Here is a 21777-nt window from a genome sequence, read left to right as displayed (position 1 = left end):
GGTAGAACTATTCATACCAAAATTTACGTTGCTGTCAAAGGGCGAGATATTATAGGCTGGAAAGATTTAGCATGTTTAGGCATCATTCTCAGGCCTGGTCATGACTCTCCCATCATTTTAGGTGACTTACCAACCTCTTTGTCATCTAGCCACATTGCTAATGTCACCGTTCTTAATGATACTATGACCCAAATGATTAGCTCATTTCCCGAAGTATTTATGGATCATGTAGGTAGTGTGAAAGGTTATGAACACTGTATTAAGCTAAAGAATGGTGCAGTTCCCGTAATACACAAGGTAAGGACCTATTCAGTTGAGTGTCAGGGCAGATCTGAAAGCATTGCTACACAAATTACAGAAGGATGGTATAATTACCCCAACCGATTCCTCAGAATGGGTTTCTCCCATTGTAGTCACAAAAAAAAGGATAATAGTTTGAGGCTATGTGTGGATTTAAGATCAGTAAAAAAAAACATAATTGTTGATTGCCATCCCCTCCCACACATTCAGGAGATGATTTCCAAGGTCGGAGGGTCAAAATGTTTTTCAACCATTGATTTACACTCTGCTTACCACCAAATCACTTTGACTGAATCATCTCAGGATTTAACTACCTTTGTAACGCCATTTGGTGCATATAAATACTTACCCTTACCCTTTGCCTCCGCGGCTAGTGTATTCCAGAAACTTATGGATCAACTTTTCAGTGATTTACCTGAAGTATAAGCATTTCAGGATGATATATTAATCCACAGTAACACTGAGGCCAAACATGTAGAAGTGTTAAACAAAGTTCTAAGTATTCTTAAAGAAAAAGGCATGACAGTCAAGCCTAGCAAATGCAAATTAATGGTAGAAAAGGTGGAGTATTTGGGACATAGCATTTCAAGCACTGGTATTAGACCCGAGTGTAGCAATATAGATGCAGTCAGGAAAGCATCACCTCCCACCAACAAAGATGCCTTAAGATCATTCCTGGGTCTTTGCGACTACTATGCTAGATTTGTTCCTGGATATGCTATGATTGTTCAGCCTTTGCGATCAATGCTCAAAACAGGTATCCAATTTGATTGGAATGAGAATCTTAGTGAAGTACTTGAGAAGGTGAAAGATTTGGTTGCAAGTGCCCCTGCTTTACAACCTTTCAATCCATCGCATAAATCATTTATCATGGTTGATGCAAGCTTAAAAGGCTTAGGTGCTGTTCTCGGTCAATGGGTGGATGGTAAAGAAAATACCGTAGCTTTTGCTTCCAGGACTTTATCAGGGGCGGAGACACATTACAGTACGATTGAAAGGGAAGCGTTAGCCTGCACATGGGCAGTTCAGAAATTCAAAACATACATTTGGGGAAATTGTTGCAATCTATATACGGATCACAAACCCCTCACTTTCCTTTTGAATGGTGATGGGTTGGGAAAAGCGTCTGCACGCCTGGTTCGTTTGTTATCAAAGTTACAAGAATACAATTTAAACATTAAGTACATACAGGGTGGGAGGAACTTTCGAGCTGATTGCTTGTCCCGGCTACCTTTACCAACTGATGCTTCTGTGGATACGGATTTGGAACAGGAATGTGCTGTAAGTTTTCTGGATATTTTGGCAGTTGCAGATAATAATATTACGGAGAAAGAGTGGAAAAATTTGATGTTAAATGATGAAATTCTATCCAAAGTGGTGTTGTTTTTGAAGACTAAATGGACTCCAGAGAAGAAATTGTCACATCAACTCAGATGTTTCAGTCAAGTAGCTAAAGAACTTTCTTGTGAAGGCGAAATTTGCTTGAGAGGTGATCTTGTGGTTCCTCCCGTTGATCTCAGAGACAGAATTGTTAAAATAGCACATGAAGGTCATCTGGGTATTTCCGCTACCACTAAAAGGTTTAAATTATCCTACTGGTGGCAGGGCTTGGATAAACAAGTTTTCAACTACATTAATAGGTGTCCTGAATGCATTGTGTCTGATAAACATTAGACGGATGTCTATCAAACCTATGTTCCCCGTTCCTCTTCCACAGAGTCCATGGGATAAAATTGCTCTTGATTTTTCAGGTCCTTATCACTTATTACCCAAAGACATGAGATACCTTATAGTTGCTATTGACTACTTTTCTAAGTGGGTCTACTATGCTTTTGTATCCAGTCCTGATTCTGACGCTGTTGTTTTGTTTTTAAGTAAACTATTTAAATTAGAAGGCACGGTTGGAACTGTGGTTACCGATAATGGTACACATTTTGTCTCTAAAACTTTTTCGGATTTTCTACTTTCACATGACATCAAACACCTTAGAGTGGCATTATATAGCCCTTCTTCTAATGGCTTAGTGGAAAGGATTAATCGATTTTTCAAAGAAGGAATTCAATCTGCATTAGCATCCAATGCTGATGTGGCTGAGTTTATACAGGAAACAAATTTGGGCTTACTTAACTACTCCTCATTCTACCACTGGGGTTACTCCTTTCAAATTATTAAGGGGAAGGAATCCTAGGATCAAACTTGCCCCTAATTGGTTATTTGATTTTCTACATGAGAAATGTCATGCACAAGAGGAGGGTCTGGAGGAGGATGTTAATCTAAGAAATAGAATTTCTGACAAACAATTTAAACAAAAGGTGTATTATGACAGAAAGAACAATGTTAAAACAATTGATCTTAAAGTTAACGATTGGGTTCTTACTAAATTTTCTGTTCCGGTGATAATTATTAAAATTTCCAAATCTTCTATTCTAATCGAAGGCAGAGGATGGTGGAATAAGAATAGTGTCATACCGCTTAATGCTCAACAAGTCCAAATTTTTAAAATATATTATCGCTCTATCCATGATGGAGGTTCTATGCTGTCGACTGATGTTAGTGGCTGTGGGTCGTCAAAAGCTAATGTTATACAGTCTAAATCAAGTTTGGAGTCAAGTACATGCTCGAGAATGGAACCAACATATACTCCAGGTGATGTGTTATCTGATACCTCAGATATTGTGCAGTATGAAGGTTCAAACTCTGCGGTTGTTGCAAAGCCTTCGGAATCTACTGTGGGTACAACAACTCGTAGCTCTAGAACAGTTAAATTACCTGCAAAATTTCAGGATTTCATACTTGTATAAATATGTATATATGTATAGCTTTATCATTTGTTTGCGTTGTATAAAGGGGGGAGGTGATGTAATGGGTGATGTAAATACATTCCTAGTTAGGTGATGTATGGTTAGCATTCTTTTATTAGCGTTTCTATTGTCATGACATTCCATGTTCTGAAGTGCGCTCGAGCTGCTGGTTAGACGGGCATTCAGCCGTTGAGCCGGTAGCTGGAGGCAGCTGGCTCTGTTGTGGGTCTGCATTTTGGAGAATAAACTTTGGATCTTCTTTCACTTGCAAGATCGACTTTGTGGTCATTCACCCCACTTTTACACTGCCTTAAACACTTCCAGATGAAGCTGTCCCGCACTGACATCCCAGAGATGTCGGGAGTGCCAATCATCTATCTTTGTTGGATCTTCCTGGAAGATATTCCGCCATCAAGGAAATGTCTGGATCCAGGCAGTACTGCCGAAAACTCTTTGCCACAACTGCCAGGAGCTTGGAGCGTAGCCGCCCCAGGTGACTGATGTACGTCACCGCTAAGATGTTGTCCATCTTCAACAGGACCAAGTAACTGATCTTGTCCTTCGTTTAGCACCGCCTGCAAAGAAGCCTGCCAGGAGTTCGAAGCAGTTTATGTGTGGAGACTGCTCTTCTGAGGCCCACTTTCATCCTGTGGATACACCTCCACAACTGCCCTCCCCCAAACCGGACAGGTTGGTGTCTGACATATGCGAATGAGCCATCATCTTGCATAATTTGTGGCAGATTTTCGTCATATTCTTGGAGAACAGGCTGACCCCTTTGAGTCGATTACAAAACCCAGGAAAGTCGCTCTCTGACTAGCAGGGATTTGTGTTTGTTGATGCTGAACCGCAATCTTTCCAACAAGTCCACTGCCCATCTGGAGGTGGGCTGCAGGACCCTGAGTGCACTGGCCCATCAGCAAGAGATCGCTGCGATAGATTAAGTGGATGCCTCTTCCACAGGCCTGAAAACACTGGTGAAACAGTAGGGGGCATATGACAGACCAAACAGTAGAGTTTGGAATTTGTAAACTTGAGGACCCAAAACGGAACTGCAGGAACCTGCGATGCAGCAGAAATGCTATAATCGTGAGATAAGCATCCTTAAGGTCCAACTGAATCTGTAATCTGCCCTCAAAAGGTCACGGAGGAGATGGATTCCCTTCATCTTTAAGTGGCAATACATCAACCATTTGTTGAATTTCGTAAGTTTGATTACTGGACGTTGACCCCCATCTCTACTCCACTAGGAAAATATTGAATCCATGTAGGTGCAGGTCGGAAGGAACAATTGCCCCTTTTCACAGCAAACCTGAGTTCTCCTAGTCGATCACGGAAGACTCGCTCAGGGAAAGCACCAGCGGCTAAGGACTGACCTGCTGCACGGGGTACCCACAAAATTCCAATTGAAACCCCTCAACTACTTGGAGAAACCAGGTGTCCGTAGTCACTGCCCGCCAGTTATCTTTGAATTGTTCAAGACACTCTCCCACTGTTCGTTGGGAAGACAAATGTGTTCTTACCCTTGCAGATCCTTGATTGTGGCCTCACCTACTTCCTTTGTCCTCACAGGTGTGATGAATGGACGAGTGCGGTAGAAATTGCCAAATCTTCCAGAATCCTGCCACTGGCCTTGACAGGAGCCTTGGCCTTTCTGGGATGCATTGGTGGTGAAGCAGCTGGATAATCACCCCTACACCACGCCCGGCCGCCATTAAAACCTTAGAAAAACAATCTTCGTAATAGAATCTTGTGCCTTATCCTGCAAGTTGAATGTCTGAACAAACGTGTCATGTTCTTTCATAAAGGGGTCCCCAAACAAACCCACTTGCGCACTGGGACCATAATCTGATGCTGCCAAATCTCCCACCTTTGGGTCCACCTTAATGAGAGCATATCCACTGTGCTGAAAGACCACAACTGCATTGGCAAGAAGGATAAAGGCCTGTTGCACCCAGCCTGGGTGCATTTCTGGGGGTAAGGGCACCAGACTACTTGGTCTCCTCAGCCACGTTGAGTACCTTGGTAAGGGGCCTACAGGAAAGAAACTCTTTTGACATGGTCACCCCCCACTTTTTGCCTGGTTTCTGTGTAATTTCGACTAAACTACATGGGGTTCCTGCTAACCAGGTCCCAAGTGCAAGAACTCTTTCCCCAAAACTGTACAGTCGTTTTTCTCAATTGGCAAAATATTTAGCACCCACTGTAAGGCCCTAGTAAATGGTACCCCTGGTACCTAGTGCCTGGGTTACCAAGGAGGGTCCCTAAGGGCTGCAGCACCAATTGTGCTACCCTAAGGGACCCTTCACCAAGCACATAACAGGCCGCCATTGCAGGCTGCTTGTCTTGGTGCAGGAAAAAGTGAAAAAACACAACATGGCACACAGCCCGTGTGCCATGTCCCCTTAACACTGCATGTAATATGCAAGTCATCCCTCTAGCAGGCCTTACAGCCCTAAGGCAGGGTGCATTATATTACATGTGAGGGCATATCTGCACAAGCAGATATGCCCCTGTTATGTCTTTGTCGATTCTCAACATAGTAAGTGACCAAGGAAGCCATTTTAACTGCATGTGCTGGACACTGGTCACTACGGGATTCCCAGGTACATGGTGGCTTCTGTGAATATAGGGATGTTTGGTAGCAAACGTCTCAAATGAGTAAACCCTCACTGATGCCAGTAAGGAATTTATTAATAACTGCACCCAGAGAGCACCTTAGAGGTGACCCCCTTAAAGCCTACCAGTTACTAGTGGTTTGACTGACTGGTCCTGACCAGTTCAGCCACCATAGCATTTCTGTCTTTCCCTCCCCCCCCAACCCCCCCCACCAAGGTGAGAACCAGCGCTCTTGAGGGCCAGAGGCAAAAGCTGGCCCTGGACGGGGTGTTATCACATCACCCAGGCAAGATTAACATTTCAGGGTGGGAAGCTTCAAAGGCGTAGCCGCCTTCGTAATGCAACCCAGGTCTCTCCAGATGGTGGAAATGCTGACCCCCCCTGTCCTGACCCCACTTCTGGCAGCAGCACAGGCAGGAAGAATAGGTAGATTAGGAGGTGTCTCGCTTCATGCCAGTCCCACCCCTGAGGTGGACGAGCTGAAGTAGACCCCTCTTTTCAAATTCCTCTATCTTGTTTGGAAGGAACTAGGGGAATTATGCCACTAGGATTAGGGTTATTCCCACTTCTCAGTCGAAGTGGTCATAGAAAGGGTGTAGTCACCCTAAAGGTGGGCAGCCCACTGGCTACCACCTGGCACTCCCTGTAACGCTCCTAAATTGAGTATTTAGGTGGCAACCCTGAGCCCTAGAACTCATATCCTGGTGATCTAAGAAGCAAAAGACAAATAAGAGTTGCACCAGCAGAAGAGGAAAAGCAGCAGCAGCTGACTTGGTACCAGCCACACCGGCTTGCCTGCTGACCTAGACAGACTCTGCCCAAACAGATGATTCGCCCTGCAGCTTAGCCTCCAAGAAACCCAGGAGGAATGCCTGCCTTCCATAAAGACTCAAGACACCAGTGAGCAGTGGATCTGCTCTGCAACAAAGTCTCAAGAAAGGACTCTGCAGCCTCTAGAACGGCAAAGACCAGACACCTGAAGTGACCTCTGCAACCGACGTCCACGGCCCGAGGTGAAGCCAACCAAAAGTGCCAACAAGGTTCACCAGCTGTCCAGAGTCCAAGTCCACCCAGGTTTCACCCCTGTTGCCTGCAGTCTCTGCACGCAGGCCCCCTCTCCAGCGGCCTTGTGGTGAAAGAAAACTCAAAAACCCCAGCAGCCACTGCACTCGTCACCCTTGACCCCATCTGAGGCAGGTCACTGGTGCAAACCATGTCACCCCTGCTCATATGAGCTCAAGTCCACCCTGGGTCCCTTCTGATGCACTCTGACGACGTCTGCAGCCTCATCAGGCAGGACCCCCTGACCACGAGTACTCCCAGACGAAGAAACCACACACCCTGCATCAGTCACCCCTGGGCCCTGGAGAAAGGGACCAAAGGTGCACCTCCGTCCCCAAGCACCCAAAGTCTACAACTTACCTGCTTGTTGTTCATGACTGGCTCCCTAGCAAGAGTCTCCAGACTGTTTGTCCCGAGGACAAAATCCCATTGAAAAACAGTCGGCATCAACCGCCTAGTGCACCCAGACACCATAGTGCTGCCCGGAATGACCGGCTGGTGTGGTTCTGATCAGTGCCCAGTACTTACCTTAACTCTCTGAGACTTGCCTCGTAAGTCGGACTTTGTTTTCCTCTGTAGGCGAACATCAAAGAACTGTGAGAATTGCACTAAGTGCAGATTTTTAAATCTGAAAGTATGCTTGAAAGAGGACTTACCTGATTACAAAGTTCTTGGGTTTGAAACATGCATAAAAAGAAGTGTTATTTTTCTAATTTAGTCTTGGATTTATTCTTTGAGTGTGTGTCTCATTTATTGCCTCTGTGGGCGTAACAAATGTTTAGCACTACCCTCTGATGTACTAGTTCAAACTAGAGCATTAGTCCTATCTACTTTCGACTCTGTAAAGCAATTGGGGATCCACTGGACTCTGTGCCATGCACTTCCTTTTAGTGCACCTCAGAGCCAGCTTCCGATAGGGCCCAACCACATCTAATAATTTGTCAGAAGGCTACTGGCCATAAAAGCAGTGCACCAAACATAACTATCTATAAATATGCTCCCCTCCCCCAAGGTTACTGCTAGAACACCAGCAGAACAACCTGCACAGGCCTAAAGGGGTAAAATTTACTCACCCGCCCCCTGTGGGTGGGCTGGTCGCTGAACAAAATGCACAACAAAAATGGGTCAAACCCTTTTTTTATTTTATTTTTATTTTACAGACCCTGCTGAGGGCGTAGAGGCTTCCAGGATGGAAGGCACGTTTTCACTTGGCCAAGGTTCGGAAGGAAGGAAGTGTGCAACGCCCATGAAGCGGCTCTGAATGCCCGAGCGCCTTCTAGTGGCCAGCAGAGAGAACCACTGCCAGGAGTAGTTTAGTGCAGCGTGAGGAGCTCTAAGACGTGCTCCTGCTGCAAGCTGAAAGGAAACAATATTGAACAAACCTTTCACAAGCACAATAAAAGCAAACAGAAGTGTAAACATGATCCAACCCTTTACAGTAAACCCAGCATGCTTAAACTAGATAACAAATACAGAGGAGAATCAAAGAAAGGCACTTAACTGGCTGTTGGAGCAGTGTCAAGGAACTGTATGAGAAGGACTGTTTACTGATCGATTAATGGTTTTGTTTTTTTCTCTTTCCCGATCATTCTTGGGAAAAGTAGTTTGTTAATAAGGCTGCTGTGGAATAAAGTGAAGAAAGATGATGCATAATCCGAGCCTCCGGTCCCAACATACAATCTTTTACAAGCCTGATAGAAAGAGCATCTTACAGTCAAATAAAAAGTGAAGGACGTGTTAATATACAGTATTGTCTGAAAATTAAAGTTTAGCGACGCCTACCTGAACGCGTGACTCCATCCAAGCCAATGTCCCCAGAATTTCAGGTAGCACAGACCTAAAGTATGGTGGGGCTTATTTTGATTACACAATGCGAAACAAGAGTGACCTACCCTTTCCTAGATTGCACCCAGCAAACAAAGTGATTACAGTTGATGCTAGGATCAAATTGAAGGTCCTCTCCCAATCCACAAAGCATACTGGAATCAAGGTCTATAAACTGTAATTTCATTAGGCGCTTGCAAGGAATCTACATTCAGCGTCTGAATATCTGATCAGCCAACATTTATTCCAGTGGGTGATATATTGTGACAACATCCTTAGTAACTCACAAACCTAGGCTTTGGAATACTCACAACTTCAATATGTGATCCAAATACAAGCAGTTCACAAAACTGAATAATTTAGTCATGTTTTTGACTAAGGACTAAGTTCTACACAGGTAAGGGGTTCTAAATGAAGCCTATTGCTTCTCATAACCCACTCGACTGAACTCTAGCTCCCAGTCCTTCATTCATGCTCTCATCTGAAAATCCTCAGATCTCTGAAGTAATCTAGTGGATAAATGAAGCACTTTACAAAACTTCCAAATGGATATGATAAATACACTTCATTTCTGCAGAGTTGGAAACTGCCACCTCTCTGCACGCAGAAGGATACCTATGGCTCAAATTAAAATAACTGACCACCCACTACTTATCAGAATTATCTATTACATTCAGTTGATTCTAACTTACCCATGACAGACTGTTCTGCTCATTCAAAATACTAGTTTAGAGTCCAGAGACAGCTTTAAGTGCAAAGAGGCTGCAAGAAGCAAACAGTTTTTGTTGTCACGTTTCATCCATGCCTGGTGGAGGTACTTCACCACTCCACCACACGAAAGGGGCTACACAAGGAATATGCTACGGGGGCAGAAATACTGCTGTACTGAAGAGCGGTAGTGGGCATTCTATCAGCCTTAATCCTAAGGAGTTAAAAAACTTCAGTATACCCAGGCAAGCCTTAAATTCACCTAACTCCTATCTGGAACACCAATATTTGAAAAAGGCATAGTCCGAAGCTTACAATAGCGATAGACTCATACAAGGAGCAGATGGGTATGAATAAAAAGCTGTTCATATTCAATTACAGCATTTCTTGTTGATTCATACAAGATATTCACAGCATCATGGGTGAATATCACAAGATGCTCAATGATTACCGGTGCAAAGACCAAGGAGTCCTGATTACCCCAAAGAGGTTACAGAAGATGGTGTGTAACCTCTGCAGGTGGGCAGGGATGTTCCACCAAAACACATGCATCCTCTGTGTTGAGAGAGAGAGAAATGAAGGGTCAAAGAATGGAAAATGGATCTGACTACTTTGTAATTTTCTCAGTAAATGTGACAGCTTTGAGCCTACTCTGTCTGTGACTACTCTGAGGCCATACCACTGCTATGTCACTTGATTTGTGATTTTCCAAAACTTTGGGACCCTATAAGAACTTCGGAATCAATAGGCAAGTGCACCACAGACATCAATATTATCCACCAAAATCAGGAGTGCCACATAAGAGAAAGCAAAATAGATGAGTGACGCAAGCGCTCACTTTTGAGATCCAAGTTGAATTTTGAATTTTTAAGCATCATGTGTGAATCCCAGCAGGGAGAGTTGAGATTTTAACAGCACCAGATGATTCTTCATATTATTTACTTCCTTACACATAATGTGCTGAATCGCAATGGGAGAGGTACTAGAGTCTGATTACAGTAGAGGTCAGGCCTTTACAGTCAATCACCCTACTAGAGATTGAATTCTTGCATGATGGAAGGAACATGGTGCCGAAAACACACCACAAAGATGACATGGAATACGATTCACGTTCTTAAACAAATCACTGTTGACTATTCACACTTCAAAGTTAACATGGTTTATCCATTTCATACTTTCCTATTAATCCTAATGTCACACGGAGTGACTGACATCTGCAAATACAGACTGATCACTGCCTAGACAGTTCTGGAACAATAACCTACAATCATTGTTCTATAATTAAGAAATGGGTTACGAGACAGGGAGCTGAGGACTGGAAAGCATGATCAGGCAGAGTACGCAGCATTCTGGAGATACAGCATTGTGTTAATTGTGCTTGCTCTTCTCAACAGAAAAGGCAAAGATATTCAATAAGTCACTTGATTATTATGTCGAGTATAACGAGTTACTTCATGATGAAGTAAAAACAACCATGAAACAAGTTTGATTGTTTCATCACAATCACAATGAACAGCAGACTCCAAATTACAGGTTTTCTCGTTGGGGTTAAAACCCAATAACATGAGTCTCAAGGTGAGGCATTCCCCTTCCTTCACATAGAATGAGCAGACAATGTATTTGGTAAACCATTTGGCCAATAACTTGGAGAAGATAATCATTTAATAACTGCATTTTATAAAGTATTTGCAAACTACATGCAAACACTACCAGAAATTTAGAATGCTCAATTGAAGTTAGTTTACTGACAGAAAAAAAGTCTGCCACTTTTGAAAACTTAGTTATGCAACTGAAACTTTTTTTAAACTGCTCTAAAATTGTTCAAATTCGGATTGCATGCATGCAAGTGGTTTTGCACAACCGATTAGAAGCATGCAACTCTAATGCGATTATCAGCAGATACAACAGAGGTATAATATTACTTCCACTAGCGTCATGAATTTTTCCAACCAGTCATTCCTTGAGTCATCTGTCTTTTAATTAGCAATGGTATGGTGAACTTGCCTGATAAGGAGCGTGGGATCTCCCCCTGTACCGTAATATTGGCATGAGGCATGTCCATGGCCACAGGATTGTCAACATGAAATCCAAGTTTATATTCAACCTAGAACAAAAAAATATATACATTTGAAACTGTACCCAAGATCAGATTGTGTATGGCTTTATTATAATTCCCCAGCAATTCCAGTCTGTCCTCAACAGCATACTCAGTATTTCTTTGAAACCGACAACCCCACTTACTGACAGCTTTTCCATCATTTCTCAAAAAAACCCTGGACTGAAGTCATAATTGGTCATATTCAGAGGCTGGCCTAACCAGTGTATAAGATTGCATTTTAATTTGGCATCACCAGATTTGTTCTTGAAATTATCCCCAGAATATAACCAGATATCTAATAAAATGTCCTCTACAAGAACACCATCCATCTTGTAGCGAAAAAGCCTCTCCACTCCTTCTTGTATGTATGTATGTATGTATTGCGTATTTATAAAGCGCATTCCAACCCGTGGGCATCGAAGCGCTGACTGAGGTGGGGCAGAATCCATGTACCAAGGGACTCCCCAGTTATTGCGGGAAGAGCCACGTTTTAACCAATCTCCTAAATCTTAAATGGTTATGTTCTTGCCTCAAATTCAACGGGAGTGAATTCCAGATCTTGGCGGCCGCAATGGTAAACGCTTTATCTCCCCATTTCGCCTTCTTAGTACGGAAGGTTTGAATTCGATAGGCAGAAGCAGATCGCAGCGGCCTATTAGGCCTATAGAATTGTAGCTTGGAGGTCAAAGCGTTGGGCCCAATCCCATGGACAGCTTTATGAGTGATGCAGAGTGCCTTGAAGGAAAGCCGCTGGGCTACCGGAAGCCATTGTTTCTAGTCTGCACAGAATAACCAAACCATAGCTTACTGGCGCAATCAGGTTGTTCTACCATTCTTATGAATTCATCTAGGTGCTGGTTTCTGTTTTTTGTGTGAAACCTAAAATGTGGCCAATACTAGAAACTCATGTGAAATAAAATAAATTTGGGTCCCACCCATACTCATAGTTTCAGGGGGGCACCTGGGCAACTAACTCCTATTCACAGATTACTAACTCCCAGATTCGTCACATACAATAAGATTTATGTGATAGAACCTTGTGTGACGGACCGGAGCTGTATCAAACCTAGATATGAATGTCCCAGGGACCAAAGGTAATATGGAGTGTTCTCCATGGAGAGCTTGGCTGCAGGATGGCCTGTGGCTCAGCTCAACGATCAGCTCAGACACTTCTGCTAAATTTAACTCTGAAATGCAAGTCAGATTGTGTTTGTTATTTACAATAGATATTTTTTGTATTCCTTCTTTTTAAGATTGGTCTTCTGGGAGGGTGACGACGGGATGAAACTTTGGTTAGGTAAGAGGTGTGTTACGGGAATTAGGAGGTAGATGTACAAATGAAATCTATGGTGCAAGAGGAGGTGGCTGAGCAAGGGGATTCGAGGGTTCCATAGGATACCAGTGGAGACTCGAGCCAAAGAGTGTATTGAAAGAGGTACAGTGGTTCAGGAGGCTGAGGCCGATTGTATTCTTATTGCAATGAGGCAAGAGGGCAAGTGTTAATGCATTCAGAGTAGGCCGGGCTTTAAACACAATTTCACCTACATGGATACAAATCAACAAGCCACAATACCTAACAAATGAAATCAGTCATCAGCTTTTACGGCACAACTTAATTCTACTAACTTACAACATCACTTGTCAGTAACTCATTAAGTCGGGTTTTCTGTAATGCTTCCGCCTGTTATACAGTCAAGTAAACAAACATAAAAACGTCCATTACAAGTGAAAAAGCAGAGATTTCTAAACCCTGAAATCTAACCGAGAGAAGTGCATCACAATAAAAGATGCATCACATCCTATGATTTTCCACTAACCAAGCTATATTGGCAGCACTTCCTCTTGATTTGAGGCTCTCGATTATAATGTAGGCAGGAAACATTTACCTTACTGTTCTGCTAAGCACACTTACCTTAGATTTAGCTTGCCAACTGAAGTGGAGACTATTGGTCTCTGTGGGCACCAGCAAATTAAACGAGAGTGCATAGTAATTAATAATGTCATTCCTCACATAATAGAGTTCTGCATCAAGCCCTGGTTACAAGAAAGAAAAAAAAAACCAATTAGCTATGATCACTTTATATTAACAAGTAGCAAAAAATAATATCCAGGGAAGTTTATTATCAAAGCTGCATGGTAACAATAGATCGAAAAACATAAAACAATAAATATATTGAGATGGAAAATATTAGAACGTAAGTTATCAGACTTTTGTCAAGAACAGGCAAGCCTGAAAACCTGCCTATGAATATATTCACTTTATGAAAGTGTTGAAGGTGGGGTACAACTATTCACAAAACTCACATTTCAATGGATTACTAGGCTGCAGTTGACCCACTCCAGTCACTTATACACTTATGGTAAACAAAAAACATTCTATGAATACTGACATCTGACTCGCAATGTGGTATGTGTTCCATAAACTCCATTTCAGCAAGAGGAGGGTTGTCCATGAATGTCACAATGTCACCTTTGATTTGAGTGAGATCCTGGTGTTAAAGCTCATACTTAAAGGAAAAAAGCCCAGTAAAAAGGTAGACAGCAAGTCAGGCAGAAATATAGACAGCAAGTCCAGCTGAAATATATACAGCAAGTCAACATAAATCTGCAGTATCAAACTGCTACAAAACCACTACATAGTAAAGTCCTTGGCATGGATGTGGACTTTGACTATCTTGGTTTCAAATTGAAATCCCACTGAAAGAGCACAGTTAAGCAATTGGCTAGGTAAACAGCCTTTACATTGCAGCGTGGACATCACTGCCCTTAAACAACCTGGTCTGAACCACGAATGTGTCTTAACGCATTCCTTTACCATGCAAGTCACAATAACAACTTGCCTCAAGAAAAGCGTTGTTGAACTGATGTTGGACTTTAAATCCAACACTTTCCCTATCGTTGCCAGACTGGAGTTGGAATAGTAAATTATATTTTCCCAAAGTCCAGCTCTTTCCCTAAGGCAAGTTGTTGTAACGACTTGCGTGGTAAAAGAATGCGTTGTAAAAATGCATTCGTAGCTGAGACCGCTTTCTTAAGACAGGCGTTGCAAATGCCTCCATGGTTCCGACATACAACCCTCGGAGCACCTGATAGACAATCTCCTTGTACATAAACGTTTGTTGAAGGTGAACAGGCTGAATTGTCATCTCATGCCAAAATCACAATAACCAACCAAACTTCTCATATGGCTGACTGGTCTAAATGAAGGATCTAAATACAACTGGACTGCCACACCTCTGAATTGCTATACAATAAAATAAACAACATAACATTTCCAAGACGGCTGTACAGCTTTATTGGCTTTGGCAACGATTGTGTCATAAGATTAGTTTGTTTCAGTAATGACTTTTGTGACTCCGCAGGATACAAAATATTTTCGATCCAGTCTAACGCCTGTGGCATTTTCTAAGTTAGATTTATGTTGAAAGAGGTATTCATTCGGAACAACTATGCTCAACTGAAATGGGTCGTGTGTAAACTGGTTTTATGTTAAATGAAAGTTGCATTAGACTATGTTTTATAATCCTTCACATGGATTCCTTTAGGCATTTTTATGTTGCGTCAAATCATTGCCATTTTACTTCCACTGAATCATTTTCAGGGATGTGGAATTCCTATCGCTCAAATCCTGGGACATATTGTTTGGGGTCAAGGGCTGCAAGTTTTCATGATTCATTTGTCCATGGAACAAGTAGACCCAACCTCCTGCAGCACAAACCCTTTGGCTGCCAATTTACAGAGAAAGGAACAGTCTGTAGTTGAGGTAATGTGTGTCCATATGTTAATGATGCTGTTCGAACTTGCATTTATGGTTTATTAATGAAAAGCCTTCATTAATGATGATTCTTTGCTTTCAAAATAAAGTGTTCAGAAAAAAATGCAAGGAAAAGAAAAAAGTGTTACTACAATGAAACTTTAGGTGCTATTTCTTTGAAGAGTCGCTTAGAAAATGTATTGATGCATGCAAGTATTTCCCAAAAAATATTCATAATGAAAAATCAGTGTAACCATTTTCAACAAGAAAATGGGAAGCATGAAAATAAACAAGCATTGGAAAAGCCAACCGATCTGAATTTTTGTGAGTCTTGTTTTCGTTAATGCGCGTCTTGTTTTGATATGGCCTTTGTAACGCTTTTTTGTTGTGGGAGCTGCCAGGCCCTTACCATTGTAACACTGGCAGATAGAAAAGAAGAATGTTGGTCTCAAAAAAGCACACCATTGCCACCACTGGCACAGCAAAGGCCCCACAGCTCCCTCCAGTGGACCCCCTCCACACAGCACCAGCCCTGAGGGAGTCTGGAGGGGAGACCCACCCATGTTCTTTGCTGGGGGGTCTCCTTCAGTTTCGTTATGCCACCGATTGCCACAGTAGTTTAGGTGCCAATATGCTCCTTGTGAAAGAGCAGAATGCGATCACTCACAGTAAAGCCAACCAATAGAGAAATAGAAGTTTAATAAAAACAAAATGTGTTTGTTAACATCAGACCTAATTAGGGACCCAATTCTTAAAGAAAGTCACAAAAGTGCACCCATGCTATATTTCTTTGAATGAGTGGCTTTTATAAATCCAAAAGAACTTACAGAAGTAGACCAGGAAATTGTACTCCTTGAAATTATTTGCTAAGTGTATTTTGGGACAAGCAAATATGCATGTGTAGATTTGCTCATGTGAAAATCTATTGAGCATTTACAAGTTCATTTTCCATCCAACCACTTTTGTCGCCCAACCCTAGAAGAACTTATATTTCTACCATTATCAAGAATACATTTCCAACCTTTCTCATTATGGGAAAAAATTATAGGAGAGCTTCTGAAAATCCTTAAACCATGCAAGTTAGTAGGTTTGCATACTCAAAGGCATTCCAGCCCAGGAACTATTGCTTACTCCTTCCTCCAGCCCCAGTATGTAGATCTGTGGAAAGGTGGCAAAAGAAGGAAATTCTATAGTAGGGATTGGCATTGCAAGTATTCAAGTCTTACTGTAGTAGTAGCCCTGGCATAATCAGAGAGGCTATTATCAGACCTCTTACATAAGGAGATTCCTGCCATAATTTGTCGCTTCACTATATGACACCAAAAGGACAAGTAGATTTTTACAGGACAAGTAGATTTAAGAAGCAACCTGTCCCATGGACAAGTAGATATGTTATTAAATTCCACACTCCTGCATTTTGGGCACTACGGGCCTCTGTAGATACAAACAACATAGCCATACGTGAAATACAGAGCAATGCAGGAAGCAGTGTGTCTACATGAATTTTTGAGTGAGCAACCTTTAGCTTGTCCACTTAACTCGTTAACTGATGCCCTTAGCATAAGGTGCTCAATTCTTAAAGAAATATCCAAGACTCTGGATGCTTTAATTGAAATACTCATGGCCCCCATTACACTAACGGTTGTCAGCTTACACCAAGGTGTAGGTAGGCTATCAAGAGGAATAAACTACCCATCCATAACATGAAGTGTTTTGTTTCAGCATGAAGACCTCCATCACCTGGAATTTTACATGCTTGTAGGAATCCCATGCTGGTACGGTTCCCAACATATTATCATTGATGGACAGTTGGGCAGAAACTAATATGCATTGAATATTGTACTTAGATCAAAAACCACAGCGCCCTCCTAGATTTACACACTGTCCGAATTTTTGCCCACCTGCCCAGAGGAGCAAAGGCAAAAAGAATGGCCATGTCAGTGGTCCACCTACCCAATAGAGAGGGAGTACTTATGGGCAAGGGTAACAGCCCAGTGGATAAAGACCAAAGTCTGCATAGGTTGAAGGCATTGTTCTGCAATTAAATGTTTGGGGTTGCAGAGCGTCTGTTCGGCATCGATTTTGGCAGTGACTGCAGCGCGGCAGATCCGTATGGATTAGACAGTCTTTCAATATGAATCTATAAAGCTTTCCGGTGCTTCGGCCTCTGGTTCTACTAGACTAGTGGCAGTTTCGCTCTGTATGTAATCCTTATTACTATCAGATTAAAAAAGATGACGCAGTGTGTGATGTAGTGCCCTGATAAAGGTGGTTGGCAATATTATAAATATATTTAAAAATACAAGTCCACTGAAACGCACGTCGGCAGTTCTGATGATTTACCAATTTTGCAACTAGGAGGATTTATCAATTGATGAAGAAGCATCTTCTGGATATGAACTTTGATTTATAAAAATGTATTGGATTTATTGAATCTTTATGTACCTCTTATTAGTTAAACATCATCATTTGGTATATGGGTATGATGGGTTAATTTGTTATGTATTCAATTTTCGAATTGGAGTTGATTTTTAATGATTGTTGATGAATTCTATATTCGAAATGTTTCAATATTTGTCTACATTTCTGTGCTATGTGTATCTGTCTGTCTAGTTGGTGTGTTGATTTATATGATTTATGTTTTTAAGTCGTTTTGAGTGAACAGGTGTTTGATGGTTTACTTTAGGAACTGTACAGTTTGAAAATAAATATGTATATATACACATTTGTAGATATGTTTTGATCATTGAATATTAAATAAACAAATTGTTCTAATATCAAGCAAAGGTTGTTGAAAGCCAGTTTTGTCTAGGAATCTTTAGGAGAGTGATGTATTGTTCTACCTATTGTGGTTGCAGTCAACCCACAACATTGCTATGGGCTGTTCAAATGGATATCATTTTTTTAAATAGCCTAGGTGTTTTTGCTCACAGTAGCGACATGTGGTTATCTGTGAAACTTAAGGATTGGGTCATTTCCCTCGTATAAGATGTGAATTGCAGAGGCTACTGATGATTGCCAAAGTATTATATGCACATACTGCTGAGATGAAAGAATTAGTTTCATTGACAAGGTATTTCGAGTTTCTTTCAAAGACAGGTTTCCTTTTAAAGTCACTACACCAAATAACTCTGATAGTACCCTTCAATCAAGAACTCTTTTCGACTATCTACAGGCACAGACAACACACTAAATGCATGCAAGACTCGCAGCCTGCAACAGGGCCTTGATCCTTGGCCTCCCAGATCCAACACTGGCCTTTCTTAAGGGTCTCCCACATGCAGCAACCTGCTTGAAGAAATATCACTGCATCACCTACAACCTGATCAAATTCTACTGGTTGCCCTTGCTAGACCGCATCAACTTCAGAAACAGCTGCATTGTATAACAAGCCATCACACTCAGCACTCCTAACTATCTGGCTGACAAGCTCACCAGTTCAGGCTGTTTTTGCACATCTGGAGAAAGGATACCATCAAACTAGAGATGAAGAGCAAAAAAGAAAACAAGGCTACAGGAGTTCTCCATTTATGCACATAAGCTATGGAACTATATCCGAGTAACCATCAGGATTTCCCCAACTCTGCTCTATTTGAGGACATAGCTAAATACATTCTTCCTTAAGAACACTATGCCCTGGTGTACTAACAGTCCACTTTAGCTGTTAAAAAATAGCTGCCCTTTCGATAACACGCTCTCTCTGCCTTGGACCCTGTGCTATGCTGCCTTCTGGCTTGGTTTGCTCTTTACATGTATAAACAATGTCCACCATCTATCCTTTTGCTTTTCAACTGAAATATTTAGAGACAAAAAAAATCTCAATCCAGACTGAAACATTCTAAGGTCACCCTTCTTTTACGGATATAGATCACCTCTCACTAAAATCTGCAAACACCTTCATTGGCTATAATTCAACATCCAAACGCATTTCAGGAAGAGAAGAAGAGAAATTCTTTGGAGTCGAAATATTCATGTCCATCAAAGGGAACTCACAGTGATTCTATATTGTTCAGCTGGCTTCCCCTTGGTGTATGTTGTTCAGTGTTTTCTAGCTAAAAGCATTATACATCCCAAGGACACTGCAAAGTTAAGAGACCTGTCAATACATGATCTCCTTTGCCATCACCGTACTTTGAACATGGAGAATTTTAAGTAGTAATAACAACTGGACCTAACTCGCAGCTCCTTCAAAATGAAGGGATGTTATCTGCTGAAGCTTTTTCAAACAAAGCATCCCTGGTATATTCTAGAGTGATGAGCTCACCTAACAATTCTGTTCTACAACTATTTATATGCCCACTGTACTACAACGCAGCCTTACAATCAAACTAAGCTGAAATACTGATCAGGCATGGGCCCAAGACACCTATTACTCTGAATTCCATTAACTACTCCCCTCCCCATATCGAACACTCCATAAGACATTACAGAAATGTCAAACTATTTTACGTTACTCTAAAAAAGTGTCTTTCTGTCTTACATATACATATATACACACACACTCCTTACACCTTTAATGTAGCGGATCATAACCTAGGATCGGCAACGGTTTAGGCAATTAAGAAAATGAAATCATATTAGCAGATTAATTAAGTATATATACAAAAAAAGCTACATTTAAAAAATTTAAATACTTTGTAAATATGAAGGCATTTGAAACGGAAGGCCAGAAATTTCTGTAACATCCGTAGTTTTTATGTGGGAGGAACGCAAGTACAGCAAATGCAATCTACAAACTACAACTTCTGGCCTTAATTGAAGCGCTGGTAAAGGCCAAAAAAAAAAAAGCCATAGGAGGAAAAAATAAAAGACAAAGAGATATGGTACAAACTGTCATACTACTTCACTTTTCAAAACGTATTACAAATTTTGAAAAGCTACAAGCTTCCCTTTAAAATTAAAGTTGTGAAATTTTTTTGGTTTGAGAAATAAAAAAAAAATGTCATAATGTCTGCATTTGTTTAATGTACACTTGTTTATGTATTTTGTGCACTGTTTTTGAATTCAAATGGTAGCAATTGCTTAGGACGGAGTTCCAGGCTTAATCTGGACTCTTAAATTTTCAAATTAAGTACATAGCATGTTTTTTAAGGTCTGGCTTACAAGGGCAGCGGAGCCTGATTATACGTGATCACAAAAAAAACTATTATTGATAGCGGTTCTTTGGTTCCATTCACACTGCTCATTAAATTCACGTTTAGATTTAGAGGAAGGTGTGGACTTCCACTAAAAAAGAATGCTTGTAATCAGTTTTTGGCAGGATGAAAGCTAACGTTTAATAAACTAGGCCTGAGTTGATAGTGATGACTAGCCAATGATTAAGGTTGATCTGTTTATTACTCAATGTCATGACAAAGGCAGTGGTATTTGTTGTGAAAACCATATATTAGAGGCAATGGTCCCTTTAATATTGTGCTGGTAATACACTGTGCTAAAGCCTGCAAAGTGTTGTTGAACAATACCTAATCTTAGCAATTACTAAATAAGGCAAGATGTTTGGTACTAATTAGCCTCTCAAACACTGGGGCTAGAGATCTGCACTGTGTCAATCTTTGATAGGCTGCCTGACAAGCAACTGTATACAGTTTTACCAACTGTAATTTTGTAATAATTAGAGATGTAGGACTTTATTGGAAAAAGCATATGTTAAAGAAAAAAGGACTTTAAGGGTAATGGTTATTACTATGAGTATAACTCTATGCAGAATACCATTCCAAAATGGCTACCTGCTACTTGGTTCTATTTTGTGCTTTTATGCATATGGTCACTACGTTTCTGTGGCAGCAATCTCATTTTTCTACTTCTAGTCCTGAGTTTGCGTCCAATATAAAGTTTGTGTGGGAGCCTTTTACTGTGGACGAGTGAGTGGCTGAATACAAAAGTCAGTAAGTAGATGAAGAGATGCACGAGTACAAGGATGAATGACGGACCACATGTATGAGGAGTTCAGTCCGTATATACCAGTGTTTTCATGCCAACCAATGCTGCCGAATTTTTATGAAATTAATCTAAACTTCAGTAATGAAACTGAGCAATCTGGCTGCAGGTAAATTTCTGCTCCTCCCTCTTACACTACAGATTCAGAATGTATACTTTATTTCAATTTACGGGCACATGTAAAACACGTTAAATCCAGATATAATAAACTAAATTCAGCTCGGACAAAAGCTCAAACATGCGCGTGGTAAAACTTATCAAGGAGTAGGCAGCAAAAAAAGACCTACATGAGGGTGTGTTATTTGTACAGCACGTATATCCACCATGTAAGGCCTTTTAAAAAAAGCAGAAGGACTAAAGAGATGGACAGGAAGCACAAGAAGAGAGAAAAGCAGAGGTCACGACAGAAAGAATGAGAATGGAAAATGTGTGCACGGAGTCATTGCTGGAAAGGTGGTGGTGTCACGCCAGATCCCAGTTCTGGCAGCTATTTTTAGGCGGCATCTGGAATCAGACCACGCACAGCAATGTGCCGAATCTGTCCTGGTGTCATTTTCCGACTCTAGGACATAATTAAGCAGCCCCTAGGACACAATTAAGCACCCCCATCCCCCCAACAATAGTAGGCATTTTTTTCCAGAGTAGCAGCAGCCTGCAGGCAGTGGGGTGGGTGG

General features: G+C 41.4%; 1 protein-coding gene across 4 annotated transcripts in view; it reads right to left on the bottom strand.

Annotated features, from left to right (window-relative positions):
- RYK (receptor like tyrosine kinase) overlaps positions 1 to 21777 on the bottom strand; it is a 630333-nt gene that overhangs the window by 470511 nt on the left and 138045 nt on the right. For all 4 annotated transcript variants that reach the window (XM_069213581.1, XM_069213579.1, XM_069213580.1 and 1 more), the window contains exons 2-3: positions 13325 to 13446; positions 11319 to 11418 (exon numbers count right to left, since the gene is read on the bottom strand). In XM_069213581.1, coding sequence (XP_069069682.1) covers positions 11319 to 11418; positions 13325 to 13446 — 222 coding nt within the window. The remainder of the gene's footprint in view (positions 1 to 11318; positions 11419 to 13324; positions 13447 to 21777) is intronic.

The sequence above is a fragment of the Pleurodeles waltl genome, chromosome 11 (assembly GCF_031143425.1).
Source record: "Pleurodeles waltl isolate 20211129_DDA chromosome 11, aPleWal1.hap1.20221129, whole genome shotgun sequence".
Classification (NCBI taxonomy): Eukaryota; Metazoa; Chordata; class Amphibia; order Caudata; family Salamandridae; genus Pleurodeles; species Pleurodeles waltl.
The sequence above is the reverse complement of the archived record's forward strand: the minus strand, read 5'-3'. Positions and strand labels throughout refer to the sequence as shown.